Genomic DNA, 15,743 nt, shown 5'->3' on the forward strand with positions numbered 1-15,743 from the left:
CTGCTGCCCCTTTGGTGTCCCAGTTCACCTCACTCTGCCATTGATCTCTACAGTGGGAAGCCGACAGAAGGGAGAGCATCCAGTGAGATTGGCCGGCAAAGAGAAGTGTGTCTACTTCTTCTGGCAAGGCCGGCACTCGACCGTGAGTGAGAAGGGGACGTCAGCTCTGATGACGGTGGAGCTGGATGAAGAGAGGGGGGCCCAGGTAAGCTCTGGGGGCCATTGCACACCTGGCCCCCGAGGACAGACTCTGAACCTACCCACCCCACACTTCATCCTACCCTTCTGGAGCTCCGTCTTCCATGAAGTGGGTATCAGGTGCTGAATACAGTCAATTGCAAGGGCTGCTGTTCTGAGCGGCCTCCCCCTAACCCTAAAAACAAAGACACCCCCCCTTTCCAGAAGGCGCAGGCCCAAAACTGACAAGCATTCACGGGCTTCCCTTGGGTGGTGCGGCCATGCTGGGGAACAGTTTAGGCCTGAGAACCTTAACAACCAAGTTTCTGCTTAAACATCACCTTCTGTTATGCAAGCCCCTCTCCCTCTCCCTTTACTCAGCCCCTTTACCTGCTTCCTGGGTTTCCACAGCTTAAAATCACACTGCCATTTTGTTGGCTTTTTTATTACTATTTTTCCCAATGACCAAGAAAGAGATTCCAGTTTCGGGCTCGTGACCTCTGAGCCTACATGGAGCCTGGCAGGCACTACTATCCGAATACAAGAGCTTTAAAACTTATAAGCCATTCTTTTGTTATGTTTTATTTTTGGTGGGGGGAGGTCAGGGCATTGTTTGTACTAGGCAGAGGTTTAAACCTCCTGAGCTGCATCCCTAGCACAGCCCCAAAGGTGTCTTTTAACGTTTGACTCGTCCGTACCCTATGTCTCATCCATTAGTGTCAATAAGTAGGAACTGGCTCTGGAGTTTGGGGGAAGTGTGACGCTGTCGGCAAGTGTTTTTACCATCTTAGATGGATGATGAACTGACCAGAACCTGAGGGGTGAGGGCACGAGAAGTGTTCTCAGAACTAGTGACGTTCCCTAAAAATAATTGGAAGACAGAATGAATATTTTCCACGATAGATCATATTTCAGAAGTAGACCTTAGCAACAATGGCGTGGTAATGTGGTCCCATTAGTAGGTGATTTCAGCTGCTTGTTTTTGAAAGGCCATGAAGGAATATGTTTTATCCCTGTGTTTATCACACACTAGGAGTTTGAGGTTAATTTCTCTCCTTCAAGCATTTCATTTTTTCAGTCCAACACATGGAAAATAAGCATAAACACATAAAACACGGCCACAAAACGGCGCTTGCCTGTGCCCAGCAGACCTGAGCTACAACTAATGGTGCAAAAGTTTTCTACCTTTCTGGGGACCCAGATGCCCAGGATGCCCAGGCTCAAAGAACAGTCCTGTAAGGGATGGAGTCTGGTGCCACTTGCTGTTCATGAGAGGACACCAGAGCAGTCAGGGAGAGCCGTGTCACCGAGAGGAGACCAGTAAGATGCAGTGTTGGCTTCCCGCCATTATGGCAGACACCCCGGTGTCTCAGACTTGGCTGCTGTAATTGGTCGGCCATGTTGGTTTGGGGCTTGTGAGGAGCTGACATGACACAGCAGAAGCGTGTCAGAGTGAATCTACCTCCTTCGAGGACATACCCCCAGCGACCTAATGACTTCCCGCTAGACCCACTTAAATAACCACTGAGCCTTGAGGGCATGGCCCTGAGGGGCACTGAAGACTGAGCCAGCCGCGTGGGACAGAAGGACACTCCGCAGTGAGTTAGCAACTCCTCCTCCTCCTCCTCATGGCTGAGAGGTGGGCCTTGCTGAACACATTTAAATCAGTCACGTTGTAGCCCTACATAAAATGTCACGAAAATGCCAGAGTCCATGACTCTGAAGTGTGGTCCGAGTGGTGGTACATCTGGCAGCAGAGTAACGTTCCTGTCTAGCATTACAGAGAAAGCTATACTTGAAAATACTTGGAAAGAGAGCCTATGCATTGCACTTCTGACACTGCCTATCTTCAGATGGCCGTGGGGATGTTGACTTGTGTGTGTCCTATTGGTGTTGTGCAGGTTCCCTGAAACAGTCAAGTATTGTTTCCATGATCTGTTTCCCCCTGTTTCAATTTGAAGGTCCAGGTTCTGCAGGGAAAGGAGCCCCCCTGTTTTCTTCAGTGTTTCCAGGGAGGTATGGTGGTGCACTCTGGACGAAGGGAAGAGGAAGAAGAAAATACACAAAGTAAGCTGCTTTTGGTGTTAGAATTCAGTTTTTGACTCTTCTCCCTGAAAGTATTTGGAGAGATGTCTCAGTGATTAAGAACACACTGATCTTACAGAGGACCCACATTCAGCTCTCAGCACCCACGGTAATCAGGCAGTCCACAGCCAGCTGTGACTTCAGTTCCATTAGAATCTGGTGTCCCCTTCTGGCATCCACAAGAACTGCATTCATGTGTGCACACACACATAGATATATACACATAATTAAAAAAAATTTTTTAAATGAAAACCTTAAAGTAGGTCCGATCTCATAAAGCTGTGTCTTTCCCGCTGAAAGCTCCCTAGTGCTGACCATGTTCTGCATCGTGGGGATCCCCACCCTGCAAAGCCTTCCTTCCTGATCTGCCCTTTTGTGCAAGGAGGCTAGGAGAGTTATCTTGCACTGAATTCTCAGTAACTACCCACACTCTTCATGAAAATTAGAAACTGGCAGATTTTCTACCATAACCTTTCCATGGCCAGCACCCCAAAGCTAAATCCTTTCTATTTCTCATTTAGAGTCTTAGTATTTTATGTAAATCTTGGAAAGGTTTTTATTTTTTTCTGCTTTGTGAACTTTTGGCAACCTATCTCTAGCTCCAGAAGTCCTCCCGCTGTCCTTGCTCGGCATGTCCTCAGACACAGTCCTGCGATCCCTACAATGTGTCTCTGACAGCACATAGGGGTCCTAATGGGCCCCTCATAACCCTGTGTCTCCGCTGTGTCCTGCAGGTGATTGGAGACTGTACTGTGTGCGAGGAGAGGTGCCCATGGAAGGGAACTTGCTAGAGGTGGCCTGTCACTGCAGCAGCCTGAGGTCCAGGACTTCCATGGTTGTTCTGAACGTGAACAAGGCCCTTATTTACCTGTGGCATGGATGCAAGGCTCAGGGCCACACGAAGGAGGTCGGAAGGACTGCTGCGAATAAAATCAAGGAACAGTGAGTGTTGCTCCAACTCTTGGAGAGATGCTAAGGCAACAAGGGATGTCCCGAGTGCTTAAAGTGACCGCACTAAGGGATCTTTGCAACTACAGCCAGGGCTCTGACTTAAGTCCAGGGGGGCACACATCTCCACAAAACCCTCCAATTTTCAGGCTTTTTCAGCTTTGCTTCCAGAAAAGGCAGCCATGAGCCAGCACTGTCCTCCTAGAAGTCTGAGGCAGGATACACAGGCTAGCCCAAGAGGTTAGGGGTGTATAGCCTAGGTTATATAGTAAGATCTTGTCTGAAACAGCAAGGCAGATGTCCCCAGAAAACGCAGTGACTTTGGCTTCTTCCCATAGCTGCCACTTGGTCTGGAGCAAGCCTCTGCTGTTAAAGAGGTCTAGCCCATGCCCGTGTCTTGTAGAAGTCTGAGGACATGTTTTCTTAGAATGGCAGAATGGGAAAAGCTAAAGAAGAAACTGGGGGACCAATAACTTGGCCTTTTTTTAGAAAGCAGGGAAGCCCCAGCTGTGTGGCAGCTGGCAGTGAGTTCTCAGACCCCCAGGCCAGGAGCCCTGGGGCATAGCACTGCTGGGGTTCTCTTCTGGGGGCTTCTTGGTAGGTAAGGTCCTCAGGAGGAGCAGCATAGCCAGAGGTGCCTGCCACTGTGCCTCTGCTCTTACTGGCAGCCTGGGAAGTCTCAATTCTTTGAGATCTGTTGGATTCCTTCCTAAAATGGAGTGTTCCACCACATACCACCAAAGGGTTACAGGGTCAGCCTGTTCTGTGGCACCGACATGGGGCAACGAGATCTGCCTTTCCTCCGGCTCCACTGAAGGTCGGTGCTGAGAAGTAAGGGCAGAGAGAAGGGAAACAAGCAACCTTCCAGCAGGCAGACAGATGGAACCGGCCTCTCAGAACATGCTCCTGTGGCCAGTAGAGACGGAGGAGTTTAAAAGATGTTCCGTGAGGAATCCAATAGCATTGGGGCCTCAAGAGGCTTTTCGCTTGGGCCACTAATATCAACGCAAAAAGATGAAAAACAGCATTATTCACTTATTCTCTTATTTATTTAGCAAACGCTCACTGAGCACCTCCTTGGTGGGTGTCAGCAGTGCACAAACTCCTCTTTCTCTGAGTGAAGTTTGTGTGCTAGCTGGAAAGGATGATTAACAGGAGAATGTTGTGTTAGATACAAACATTTGCGTTGTCTTCGTGGCATATCGTGTGTATCTGTGCATTCTTCCCCAGAGCTAACTGGTCCTTCTTCCAGCACAGACGCTGATAGAATGTTTACAGAATACGTTTTCATTCATCATTGAGAACCGCTTTTAATTAGAGACACGGTGATATGTGGATTTGGTCTTGAGTAATTTTGTGCTGCAGACACTCCCCAGGCCTGTAAAGCCTCCTCCGTGTTTCCCATGCAGATGTCCCCTGGAAGCAGGATTGCACAGCAGCAGCAACGTGACAATTCATGAGTGTGACGAAGGATCCGAGCCCCTGGGCTTCTGGGATGCTTTGGGGAGGAGGGACCGGAAGGCCTACGACTGTATGCTTCAAGGTAATGGCACATAGTGTTCATCTTCTTTTTCTCAATTCGCTCACTGATTTTCACTAGAGACTTAACTGAGGTCCAGAGGGATGGCTCCACCAGCAAAGCACTTGTCTTGCAAGCATGAAGACCCAAGTTTTATCAACAGAACCTGGAGTACTGTAGGGTACAGTGGTGCACCCTTAAAATCCTAGATCTGGGGGAGAAGAACAGAAAAGCCCCCTGGGCCTTGATAGCCTAGGCTGGCTATTGATGGAGCTCCAAGCCAACGACAGGCACTGCCCGTCTCAAAGACAATGGATGGCTCTCCTCGGGAAGACACACAATAGTGCTCAGGCTCCACATGCATTCACACGTGTGTGTATACCACATACACACATCTGTAAGATTAGTGAGCATATGCTGTGTACAGCACATAGTAAATAAAACCAAGGGAGGGTCTCCCAGAGGACATCTTCCAGGAAAGGAAGCTAAGTTGCACACTGTATGTGGCTCATTTTCATGCAAATAAAGTCATGTGTCATCAAAGAGTGTGAACCGGGAAAGGACACGGGATTTTTCCCATCAGGAAAAGTTGTGTGCAGCCTCGTGAGAAGATAGTGTCTGTGCTATGCCTCCAAGGCTGGTGTGAGAAGATAGTGTTTGTGCTATGCCTCCAAGGCTGGTGTGAGAAGATAGTGTTTGTGCTATGCCTCCAAGGCTGGGGTGACTTGACCAGAGGAGAAGGAAAGACTGAGAGAAACCAGATGAAGCACGCAGTGGGAACCCCAGAGGGACAGGGTGTCCCCACCAGGTCGGCCAGCCCTAGGCTGCACAGAGACAGTGCGTTCTCAGCAGTTGTGGCTGGAAGGGGAAGCTTCAGGGGCAATGGCTGAGACCCGGTGCCTACTGGAAGATGTGTTCTGGAACATGAGCATGTGATGGTTACCAGCAGCTTGTGAACTTGGAACTTGAAACTCAAGGGTGGACAGGAGAGGCCACCATTGACTAGCATGACCTTGAGTTTACCAAAAGGGGGCAGGGAGAAGAAGGAAGAGTTGTGGAACCCGTGTCCTTCGCTCAGTTGATCTCAGCCTTCTAGGATTCAGAGATCCCTATGAGAAGAAGGGACATAACCCTTGCAGAAGACTGAAGAAAATATGTGTGTACAATGTAGACACAGTCTAGGGATTTGGCCTAGGAACTAATCCATAAACATTTATAGTCATTTACAAGGCAGTAGGCAGAGACAGAAATACAAGATGCAGGACTGGATCAGTGGGATGTCACAGGGATCAAGAGGGGAGAAGGCAGTAAATAGGGAGACCTGGAGCTCTAGAGGGCAGAGCAGCTGGCATTGTGTATCAATGCAAGCGAAGTGGGAGGGACCGGATTCAGAGCTGCAAGATTTTCTGAGTTTTGCAAGACTGAGATACCTTGGGGATGGGACCCAAATCTAAAACAAAATTCCTTTGTTTCATGCACTGACTTTAGAATAGCTGTCCCCATTCACCAGAGTGAAGGTAAGGACTGTGAACATGTACCTTCCTGGCTTCCCCTAAAATATATATAATTATAATAGACAAATCATAAGACAAACTTCCTTCTATTAACTATCTCTGCTAGGCAGCCTGTGCTCAGCAGCTCACAGGTCTCAGATACCCAGAATTCCTGTCTTCTCAATGAAAACACAGTTATGACAACTGTCTTGTAGGCCACCATCACCCTTTATTGCCTCGGTGTCCACCTTGCTGCCACTGAGACCTTGGTGATGCTAGGGCATTATAATATATTCCACTCTACCTAACCATCCTCCGTATATGAGAATAATGTCCAGTGTTTTCTGTATTGTACAATACAGTATAGCTGGGCAATGGTGGCGCACGTCTTTAATCCCAGCACTCAGGAGGCAGAGGCAGGCGGATCTCTGTGAGTTCGAGACCAGCCTGGTCTACAGACCTAGTTCCAGGACAGGCTCCAAAGCCACAGCAAACCCCTGTCTCGAAAAACCAAAAAAAAAAAATAGTGTGGTATAATTGACATACCCTTAAAAATAATTGTTTATGTTTATCCATAATTAAGTAAATTCCTAGACAAGTGACTTCTATATCAACCAGTGTCCTCCAAGACATTAGGCCAACCTTTTTTTTTAATTGTTTTTATTGAGCCATATATTTTTCTCCACTCCACTCCCTTTCTCTCCTCACCCCTTCAGCTCTCTCCCATGGTCCCCATGCTCCCAGGAGATCTTGTCTTTTTCTACTTCCCATGTAGATTAGATCCATGTATGTCTCTCTTAGGGTCATCTTTGTTGTCTAGGCTCTCTGGGATTGTGAATTGTAGGTAGGTTTTTCTTTGCTTTATGTCTAAAAGACACTTATGAGTGAGTATATATGATATTTGTCTTTCTGGGTCTGGGTTACCTCACTCTATATGATGTTTTATAGATACATTTGCCCACAAATTTCAAGATGTCATTTTTTTCTGCTGTGTAGTACTCCATTGTGTATCCATTCTTCGGTCAAGGGGCATTTAGGCTGTTTCCAGGTTCTGGCAGTTATAAATTATGCTGCTATGAACACAGCTGAGTACATGTCCTTGTGTTATGGTTGAGCATCCTTTGGGTATATACCCAAAAGTGGTATTGCTGGGTCTTGAGGTATCAACCTTTTTTCTAAACAGAAAATAACAAAAGGAAGTATTTCCCATCACTCATAAACTGAGTATGAGTATCCTTCTCCTGTGGACCAGATAAACTGGAGAAGATATTGTTTCTGTTTAATTTGATAGCTAAGAGTGTTGGGGTGACCTTTCATGTTTCCACGTGCACATGTGTGTGTGTCCGTCTCTGTGTGTGTCTCCTGTGTTTTACACACACACACACACACAGCTACTGTTGATCTGTAGAATGCTTGCCTAGCATGCTGGAAGCTTGCCTCTGATGCCCACTGTTGCAAAAAACAAACACACACACAAAAAAACAAACTTTCCCATTAGAAGGCAGATATAAACCAAATCTGGCTTATTTTCCACCAGGTCTTTGAGTTGTTTCATATTTTACGTTCAGTCCATCCGGAAGTTGGTGCATATGGTGTCCTTATCTTTGTTATCTTTTCTTTGGAAGATCCTGGAAGTTTTAACTTCGCGCCGCGGCTGTTCATCCTCAGCAGCTCCTCTGGAGACTTCTCGGCGACAGAGTTTGTGTACCCTGCGCGAGCGCCCTCTGCCGTCAGCTCCATGCCTTTCCTGCAAGAGGATCTGTACAGCGCCCCGCAGCCTGGTGAGGCCTGCAGGGGGCGAGGTTGGGTTGCGTAGCGCCCTCCTGGTAGCCTTTCCCTTTCTTTTTGAGCAGTTCCTATCTGCCAAGTACACTGCTAGCGTACTTGCTTAGGACATTTCCTTTTATCCACCCACGTAGCATTGTATCAGGAACTGAACTCAGTTGCTTCCTATGTCCAGAGAGGCCGATGACAGTACCGCATGGCATCCCCGCCATTCTCCCAGCCTTCCTCTCCAACTTTCTCTTCACGCTCCCTTGCGAGCGGCCCTTTCTCCAGCTTTCATGTTTGGATTTAAAGTTTGGGAAACGGGAAAGGCGCAGTTTGTTTTGTCCCTCCGGCTCCAGTAGACTTTTCTGCTTTATCCCATTGGCCAGAAGATGTCATGCAGCCACTCCAACTGCCAAGAAGCCTAGGAAAGCAAGTGGCCAAGGAAAAGGACATAGGAAAGCTATCCGCTAAACTAAGACTGCAGACTAAATCTCCCAATTTCAAGACCAGTAGTGTTCCCACCAAGTCATGCCCTAATGACCTAACCTATACAGAGGAAATGCTCTCTGTAGACCCTCCCACTTCCTGCCAATCAAGCACCTTGCTCATAGTTTGTCTTCAGCCTGGAGCTGCAACAAGTAGTTGCCCTACCACCGTTGGGAACTTGGCAGATGCATATGTCACACTGTGGGCAGTGGCCATGAATATCTAAGAGAGAAGGCTACTCCCTGCCCTTGCATTCCTGGGCTCTGGATGGATCATCAAAATCCATGGGCTTTTAAAGCAATCCCAAAATGTGTGTCAGGAAGGACCTTGCCCATGAGCTGTCGAGTGGAGAGCACCTGTCATATAGAGGAGTCAGGTGAAGGCTTGAAGGCAAGGAGGAAGAGACAGGGGATTCTGTCTAAAATCCGCTTCCCGCTATGACTGCTCATAGAAGTTGAGGGCAAGCCAGATGGGAACTCATTAGAGACCAGAAGTGGCCAACAGCAGAGCCCTAGTGGCATGTGAAAGGGCTACCAGCAACTGTGGTTGACCTGGGAAGGGACCTTTCTCGGGTTACCTCCTTGTCCTGCTAGGGTCCTCGTAGTTTAACCCGGGAGGCAGCTGATAGAGCAGCGCCTCATGGCCTGGTTCTGCCCTTACCTCGCAGCGCTCTTTCTTGTTGACAATCACCACGAGGTGTACCTCTGGCAAGGCTGGTGGCCCGCTGAGAACAAGATAACCGGCTCTGCCCGCATTCGCTGGGCCTCAGACCGCAAGAGCGCCATGGAGACGGTCCTGCAGTATTGCCGAGGTGAGAGCGCAAGGGAGGGGGGGGTGGAGAGGCATCACAAGCCACCCATGTCCCTTCTGAGATGCCCCAGCATTGAAAAGGCTCCAGCCCTCCCCTTTAACTGCTAGCGGCTTGTCAGTATTCAGGTCAATACACTCTCTGCCGCCAGAACAAAGGAGAGTCCATATGATGAGCTTACCCACAGGTGTACTGTGAAGCCGCCTGCACTGACATCCCTCTGTATGTGGGGGTGAGCAGCTGAGTGACCTTTCTCTTCAGGCAGCGCCTACATGAGAGAACAGAAATGTGCGCAAACAGTTAAGAACCAGTGCCAGCCTTTCTTTTAGTATTTTGGTGTTGTATTCGGCAATAAAAATTAAACTAAGATTCTGTAGTGAATCCCTGGCTCCTTAGCTAGCATCTACATGAAATCTGGAACCTTTTATGTACAGTAGACACCAGTTTTGTCTTCATGTTGATGCTTAATACACCTGAGTGTGTACAGTCGATTCTTTCCACGGAAAACTCTCTGTGAACAGCCTTTCAAGTACCAGCAAGTGCTCACTCGCACATGGAAGATGCTGTCATTGACTGTCAGGGAAACCCTTCACAGGCAAATGAAAGGAAGCAGACCTGCCTGGTGGGGGTTCCCAGGAGAACATTATCCCCCTAGGGGTTCAGAAACATTTGGTCAGGTTCAGGAAGTGGGGGGGGGGGTCAGGTCAATGTCACATCTGTGTTAAAGAGATAAGCCTAAAAGCATTGGTAGAGTGACCTAATCCACATTTTAAATGTGAAAGTCAAGAGTTTTGAAGGAAAATGGGCCAAACCAGAGGAAAAGCAGGGAGGCCAGGCTCATTGGGTCCACTGACATATGCCTTCTGCACCCCAACAGGAAAGAATCTCAAAAGGCCACCCCCCAAGTCTTACCTTATCCATGCTGGACTGGAGCCCCTGACATTCACCAACATGTTCCCCAGCTGGGAACACAGAGAGGACATCGCCGAGATCACAGAAACGGTGAGCTTCCACCCCCACTCCCCAGCCCAGGCCTCCGCTGGCCTCTGCACTGGGTGGTCCCACCAGAGAAGCAGCAGACTGCACTCTGAACTAGGGAACAGACTTAATGGCTAGCCTGTGCTGTACAGGGAGCTCTGGGCTAGCCTGCACTATATGCCAAGATCCTACAAATAAAATGGGGATGCACTTTTTCCTGTTGCCATGTGCTACCTACACTGCATAGACATGCTTTAGGATGAAAAGCCTAATGGGAAATCATTGAGGTAATGTGATCATTTTCCACACATAATTTCAAGATTTTTAAATACAAGTAGACTACAAATACAAGCTGCTGTTCTTCATTCTCTTAGCACCAGGCCTACTCCTCCTCACTGTGTGTGGAAGGCTTAGCCAGGTCCTCTGGCGTTGCGCTCCTGTAGAAGAGACGGCCTGCAGCACAGGAATGTGCTCAGGCAGCTAAGGGGGGAGAGTACATTGTGTGCCTCCATGGTGTCCAGACAACTACAGATCCACGCAGCATTACAGGACACGGTTCTCATCTCTTTGCCTGCCAAACCTGCATTTGTTCCCCACTCAGAGGCTTAGTGTGGTTGTGTAGAATTTCTTAATTTAAGAGTTAACTTTGTTAGCAATAGAAATTCCAGGGGTTAGCCAGGCAGTGATGGTGCACACCTTTAATCCCAGCACTCGGGAGGCAGAGGCAGGCGGATCTCTGTGCATTTTGGCCAGCCTGGGATACAGAGTGAGTTCCAGGACAGCCAGGGCTACACAGAGAAACCTTGCCGGGGAGTGGGGGTGAGGGATGGGGGGGTGGGGGGATTCCAAGGGTTGTTTTTGGTTTTAGTAGCAAGTAGGAATTTTCCATTTTAATTTTTTCAATCTAAAGAGAAAGCTGCTTTTCTGGGGTATAGGGATAACAGACAATATCCAGAATTTACAAAGAACTTTGAAAATTAAATATCAAAGAAACAAAACTACCAATCAGTAAACGGGGCTACTGGAGTAAACAGACAGCTCTCAAAAGATGACCAATTTTTTCTTTCCAAGACAGGATTTCTCTGTACAACAGCCCTGGCTGTCCTGGAACTCTCTTTGTAGACCAGGCTGGCCTCAAACTCATAGAGATCCACCTGCCTCTGCTTCCCAAGTACTGGGATGCACCACCACCATCTGGCTTTGAACAATAACTATTTTAAGGTGTCCAGCATCCCTAGTCTGAGAGACGCAAACTAAATATACTTTAAGATACCACCTCCCCCAGTCAAAAACGGCTACCATCAAGAAAGAATATGATCAAAATATATTGTATGAAAGTCCAAAAACCTAAAACCAGTTTTAAATTAAGTGAATAAATAAAACCTTTATTTAGTTTCTTGGAAGGAAGGAAAAAAGAAGGAAGGAAGGAAGGAAGGAAGGAAGGAAGGAAGGAAGGAAGGAAGGAAAAAGGAAGGAAGGAAGGAAGGAAGGAAGGAAGGAGGGAGGGAGGGAGGGAGGGAGGGAGGGAGGGAGGGAAGGAAGGAAGGAAGGAAGGAAGGAAGGAAGGAAGGAAGGAAGGAAGGAAGAGAAATTTGACCACAGATGTTAACGAGGATATAGAAGAAAAGGGGCTCTTATTCACTGTGGGTTGAGTGAAGATTAATATAACATTATGAAAATCAGTTCCTCAAAAAAATTAAAAAAAATACTATATGACCCAACTCTGCCACTCTTGGGCGTCTACCCAAAGATCTCTATCTCCCACCACAGAGACACCTGTGCAGCCATGTTCATTGCTGCTCTATTCCCAGTAGCTAGGAAATGGAGCCAGCCTCGATGTCCACCAACAGGTGACTAGATGGTGAAGATGTGGTACATACACACAGTGAATACTATTCCCTATTAATCAGCTTAACCCAAACTCAAAACAATAAACACATATTCTCCCTTACCTGCAGACCCTAGTCTATCATGTATACATGCAGGTATGGAAACAAGTATAAGTTTAGGTAGACCCGAATATATTTTAGAAGTAATTTTAAATACACAAACAAATTTTTAAAAATCTGTTGCATAGCAACAGAGAGCTTTGTAATGCAAAGTGTATCTGCCCACCTGACCTTTCTGCAGTGCTAGAAATGGAACCTAGGGCCTCGTACATGCGCAGCCTAGGCCACCTAACCTGGCATTAGCCAGGTAGATTTGATCTATGAGAGCTGAAGATGATCTTCTCAGAATACCCACCCCTGTGTGTATGTGCGTGCACACAATTGAGTGAGCTACCTGATCTGTGTGTGTGCGCACACATGTGTGCATGTGTGAGTGTGTGTGCACGTGATTGAGTGTAGTGTGTAGGCATGTGTGTGTGTGTCACCCAGAGCCTTATGTATTCCAGGCAGTGCTCTACCACTGAGCTACACCTTTACCTTCTTCCTGCCTTAGTGTGAATTCAATGAAGCCTGGAGAAAAGGGGAGAAGGCATGATTTCTTCTTAGCTTAATTATTTTAAAATATGCTCAAACAAATTCCCCTATGTGGAAGCACCTCATGTTTTGATTTCAGATCCAATAATCTTTCTCCACTGTTCTCATAGGTAAGATGAGTCACATCAACATTCATTCATTCAGTCATTGGCAGTTCAAACACAGGGTTGATTTGACACTTGGCAGGGGAGGAAAAGCTCTGAAGGTCAGGAGGTAATCCCTGGATACACAGAGCCCCCACTCCACAGTGTAGTGACACCATGCTCCGGACAGAGCTGGGGGTCTGCAAACTCTACAGATCACCCGTGTCCGCTCAACTGTTCTCTGCCATCCCTCCAGGATACTGAAGTTTCCAATCAGATCACCCTGGTGGAAGATGTCTTAGCCAAGCTCTGTAAAACCATCTACCCACTGGCGGATCTGCTTGCCCGGCCACTCCCAGAGGGAGTAGACCCTCTCAAGCTTGAGATTTACCTCACGGATGAAGACTTCGAGGTGAGTGGTCCCTTGGGTGGGATGGCGATGTCACACTGGTGTGAACATCCTGTCATTCAGCCACTTACTGGGCATCTCTTGCATTTCCTCCAGTTTGCACTAGACATGACCAGAGATGAATTCAACGCACTGCCCACCTGGAAGCAAGTGAACGTAAAGAAAGCGAAGGGCCTGTTCTGAGGGCAAAATGACAGGTGTCACCAGGAGGTTGCTTCTGATGCCGCTAGGCCAGAAAATGGATATATTTTTGGACTGGTATTTTCTTCTGTCAAAGAGCAAAGTATTTTCGAATCAGAGTTTTTCCAAACCTGACCTTATTAACTCTACGGCTTATCCAGGAGTTGAGCATTTTGTAAATGTGTAGGAGGACTCTTGGGATCATTCTTTTCCGTGGTTCAGGTAAACTGAGAAACCCATCTCTTCTGTTCACTCAGCCGAGTTCTGCCTCAGCGGCCACTGCAGCCCTGCCCTCCTGCTTCAGCTCGGCATTACCTTTTATAAAGCAATTCTCTTTATAAAGTGTTATTTTGATAGTTTGTGGATTCTAAATATATATATATATATATATTTATATAAACACCGTATAAATCAAATATGTATTTAACAAAGCAATATGTATTCATTCACTTTCAATTCTTTTCCTTTGGCCTGCCAGCAGTCTGTCGTTAGGTGTGCTGTCTGTCCCTTCGTCGTCCCCCCCCACCTCCCATCCCCAGGAGTGCCGCCTTCAGCCTTAGGTCTGGTGTGTGCTGAGTTCTGCTTCCGGTGCTAAAGCGAACAAAGACTTACTTTCTGGTGTGGACTCTGAAGAATCTATGCGAACCAACCTCTCTACCTTAATACCCCCCAGAAATGTATAGTGCCTTGTTTTATGTACAGTTTATATACAGAAAAGTTTGCTCTGCTTTTTTTGATTCTGGTTTGGAACCTTATCTGTAGTTTTATTCTCAATAGTAGAAATAAAACATCTCAATTTCTCATACCCATTGTAAACATTACACATGTCGTTTTGTGACACAGGACTCCAAAATAAAATTTCAGAATAATCATAATTCATTGATCAGTTTACACTGAATTTCAGACCTATTCCTTTGTAGGGAAAAAACTATGTCTCTTCAATCAAATACCAATATGATGCATTAGGTTCCACCTGCCGTAACTCTGGATTTCACAGAGGACAAGGGGTAAGATTAGATAGGCTGTGTAGAAATTCGACCCAGAAATTTGCTCTAAGCCTTGTAGATGCTCTTAACTCTACGGCTGTCCATACTCACTTAAGAGCTCAGCGCCTCTTCTCAGAATGTGAATGGACATATAAGGCATTAAATATAAAATACAGTGGAATGCTTGCCTAGCATGTGCAAGGCTCTGAGTTCAATGCCGGCATTGCCAGGAATTGAAAAAAGACAAAATCGTGATTGTGAACATGCTCTGTACCAACTCTGTAGCTGTTACAACCCTTCCCTCATCCGCTGCCCAGTCTGGATCACATGTCTGTCTTAAACCTCCTCACCCTGGACCATAGCTTTCTGAGTGTGTAATATTGTCCAGTCACCAAATGTTCTGCCTTCTTTTCCTTAAGAGACACCAGCTGGCCTTCTCCGGCATCACGGGGCTGTTGGCAGGGATGGAACTGTCCAGGCTGTGGCGATGGAACTGTCCAGGCTAATGGGGATGGAACCGTCCGGGCTAATGGGGATGGAACTGTCCAGGCTAATGGGGATGGAACTGTCCAGGCTGTGGCGATGGAACTGTCCAGGCTGTGGGGATGGAACTGTCCAGGCTAATGGGGATGGAACTGTCCAGGCTAATGGGGATGGAACTGTCCAGGCTAATGGGGATGGAACTGTCCAGGCTGTGGGGATGGAACTGTCCAGGCTAATGGGGATGGAACTGTCCAGGCTGTGGGGATGGAACTGTCCAGGCTAATGGGGATGGAACTGTCCAGGCTAATGGGGATGGAACTGTCCAGGCTGTGGCGATGGGACTGTCCAGGCTAATGGGGATGGAACTGTCCAGGCTAATGGGGATGGAACTGTCCAGGCTGTGGCGATGGAACTGTCCAGGCTAATGGGGATGGAACTGTCCAGGCTGTGGCGATGGAACTGTCCAGGCTGTGGGGATGGAACTGTCCAGGCTAATGGGGATGGAACTGTCCAGGCTAATGGGGATGGAACTGTCCAGGCTGTGGGGATGGAACTGTCCAGGCTGTGGCGATGGAACTGTCCAGGCTAATGGGGATGGAACTGTCCAGGCTGTGGCGATGGAACTGTCCAGGCTAATGGGGATAGAACTGTCCAGGCTGTGGGGATAGAACTGTCCAGGCTAATGGGGATGGAACTGTCCAGGCTGTGGGGATGGAACTGCCCAGGCTAATGGGGATGGAACTGTCCAGGCTGTGGGGATGGAACTGTCCAGGCTAATGGGGATGGAACTGTCCAGGCTGTGGGGATGGAACTGTCCAGGCTAATGGGGATGGAACTGTCCAGGCTGTGGGGATG

At 47.7% G+C, this 15,743-nt stretch overlaps 1 protein-coding gene across 18 annotated transcripts in view; it reads left to right on the forward strand.

Moving 5' to 3' along the window:
• The window catches only part of Svil (supervillin), a 208,215-nt gene extending 193,921 nt beyond the window's left edge, over positions 1–14,294 (forward strand). For all 18 annotated transcript variants that reach the window (XM_075970710.1, XM_075970714.1, XM_075970711.1 and 15 more), the window contains 9 exons: positions 54–205; positions 2,139–2,244; positions 2,997–3,204; positions 4,620–4,753; positions 7,848–8,003; positions 9,146–9,289; positions 10,164–10,288; positions 13,087–13,242; positions 13,336–14,294. In XM_075970710.1, the coding sequence (XP_075826825.1) occupies positions 54–205; positions 2,139–2,244; positions 2,997–3,204; positions 4,620–4,753; positions 7,848–8,003; positions 9,146–9,289; positions 10,164–10,288; positions 13,087–13,242; positions 13,336–13,422 (1,268 nt within the window). In that variant the 3' untranslated portion in view covers positions 13,423–14,294. The remainder of the gene's footprint in view (positions 1–53; positions 206–2,138; positions 2,245–2,996; positions 3,205–4,619; positions 4,754–7,847; positions 8,004–9,145; positions 9,290–10,163; positions 10,289–13,086; positions 13,243–13,335) is intronic.
• The last annotated feature ends 1,449 nt before the right edge of the window (positions 14,295–15,743 follow it).

The sequence above is a fragment of the Microtus pennsylvanicus genome, chromosome 4 (assembly GCF_037038515.1).
Source record: "Microtus pennsylvanicus isolate mMicPen1 chromosome 4, mMicPen1.hap1, whole genome shotgun sequence".
In the NCBI taxonomy this organism is placed as follows: Eukaryota; Metazoa; Chordata; class Mammalia; order Rodentia; family Cricetidae; genus Microtus; species Microtus pennsylvanicus.